Raw genomic sequence first — 2,248 nt, 5'->3', positions numbered from 1 at the left:
TTTGCCACTGAAGATTGTTTTTTTTTATTATTTTTCAAAGCCTTCAAATCTATTGAGGATTTTTCAGTTTGTCCTTTCGGGATCTTTTTCGAACTAGCAATAACGTAGGGTTAAAAAGTAGTTTCCTCGTTAATCTTGTTAACGCTTAGCTCAGCGCGATAATAACTGACTTTCACTCGAATTACGATATTTTGCCATGATGAGATTTATTATTTAGTCCTAGAAGAAGTTGGCTTTTGTTTAGTATTGGGGATAGCGAATGAACGCATTCTAATCACGACAAACAGCCCGACAAGGTGTTTATCCATTTAAATGTACTATCTTTCCTTTCAATTTCGCTGGAGCTCACTGTCGAAAGCTACTTGGCTGACAACAAACTTTACGCATACAGAACAGAACACAGATCGGATGCGCGACTTTTCCGGCCGCTCAGGCCGAAAAATGATAATGTGAACTCCTTAAGCAATTTATGATATTTCAATTATTAACAATTTAGTACACAAAGAAAATAAATATCTTATTTATGTACATTTGTGTGATATGACGAACTAGGATAATATTTCGTGGAAGAACATTACAAAGTGGCAATGACCAACTACGGTTTGGCTTGTTGGACAGTCGTCATTGTTTTCTTTAGCGGACTCCCATTTTAATATCTATCTATGTGGATAAATTGTTTTCTGAAGGTCCATTAAAGGAATGCTTTTTACGCTATATTGTGTGACAAATGGATACCCTTCATACTTTGGAAAGAAAGCCTAAATTGTCATTGTCCTAACATCTAGCTATTACACGTTTTCGTTCCAGAAAAAGATCACAGTGCCTCTCCACGAGAGTTTAGACCATAATTAACATTTTTCTTCAAGTTCTCCATCGAAAAGGTTCACTTAAAGAGACATTCGCACATGTTACGACGCAGACATGTCCGTTGTTGCGTTTCTTTTTTTCAACCTGCTTCTGACCGATTTGACCTGAATCATTGATTCTGTTACTAATGGCTTGTCTCGTGTTTGCCTCTGTTCGACGGAACTTCGTTTCAACTTTCGCTTCGAGTACAATTTCGCCGAAGCCGTTGAGGTGAACTATCAGTCATATGAACTTCTCCACTTAGAAATAACCGTAAGTTGAGCCAACAAAGTTTGAACAACTTGGCGCCTGACTAACTCGATTGTATTTGACAGATTTCGGTGGTGGGTGACTATGCTGAGGATTGACAAGGTTCACCACATCATCAACCAGATGAATCGTCGCTGAACACCGAAACCGTTGGTGCTCTTTGCAACGGTAATAGATTTTGTCTGTAATAACGCAGGTAACAACGATAGCGCTAAATATTAGTGCCTGCATACTAAAACATCATTCATAAACGACCCAAATACAAAAATATGTAAAACACTAATGTCTAATATGATCGAACACAGCTGAATTTGCATTGAGTACCGTAAACGGCGTTGGTGTACATAAACATTGCGTAAGCAAGCATCGAAACGACCTATTCTTTAACAGACGACCTGCCAGGACAAACGTGCCTGGCTTATGCAATAGGCTGATTGGCACATTTCGCACAGTGTACCTTTATACGCCATGCGTTTACAATAGGTGTATCCTCCAACTCGAATCTGGGTTTCGCCAATTTTCGTCACGTTGTCCGTTACGCCCGTGTAGGATTCGTACAATGCTATTGAATCCAATCGAGTCGACTCAGTATGACTGCCAACGGGAACCATCGGCCATTTGTTAATTTCAGGCACATCTGTAATTACATTGAAATTACATATATATATATATATATATATATACGCACACAAAAGTGCCCCATACGTAGTGCATATTTACGTGTTATTAAAGTGCGTAATTGCAACACCAGTGTTTGTCATCATATAATTAATACTCATTTCAAAAGGATCTACATAAAGAAAATATACAACCTTTCACCACTACACTGCTGTTAACAACGGGATATTGATTTATTATTCTACCGATTCACAAACTAACGCAACTGTAGCTTTTAAATATTCTGGTGTCGTCGATTTTTTTTTACGGTTTTAACCATTCCGGCTACCACGACCGACTCCGCTGGAAAAGTATATCTATTGGTGTCAGGTCTGGGGAACGGGTGGGTTATTCTATGGAACCTTTCCGTATAGATCATCTTTTCTCATTAAAATATCACCATCATTTTTGCACTACATTAAAATAATTGGCGCTTGTTTGCACACTTTTTGGGACGTCTATATATATATATATA

At 38.2% G+C, this 2,248-nt stretch overlaps 1 protein-coding gene across 1 annotated transcript; it reads right to left on the bottom strand.

Annotated features, from left to right (window-relative positions):
* Positions 1-6: 6 nt before the first annotated feature.
* Positions 7-1,753, bottom strand: LOC147755531 (uncharacterized; the record flags this gene model as incomplete). Its single annotated transcript, XM_086990034.1, is given in 2 exon segments — positions 7-1,298; positions 1,574-1,753. Coding segments are annotated over 2 exon segments (345 nt in total). The 3' UTR covers positions 7-1,107.
* Between the last annotated feature and the right edge of the window lie 495 nt (positions 1,754-2,248).

Source organism: Varroa destructor, unplaced genomic scaffold (genome assembly GCF_002443255.2).
Source record: "Varroa destructor unplaced genomic scaffold, Vdes_3.0 BEIS01000005.1, whole genome shotgun sequence".
NCBI lineage: Eukaryota > Metazoa > Arthropoda > Arachnida > Mesostigmata > Varroidae > Varroa > Varroa destructor.
Note: the sequence above shows the minus strand (reverse complement) of the source record. Positions and strands in the feature narration are given on the sequence as shown.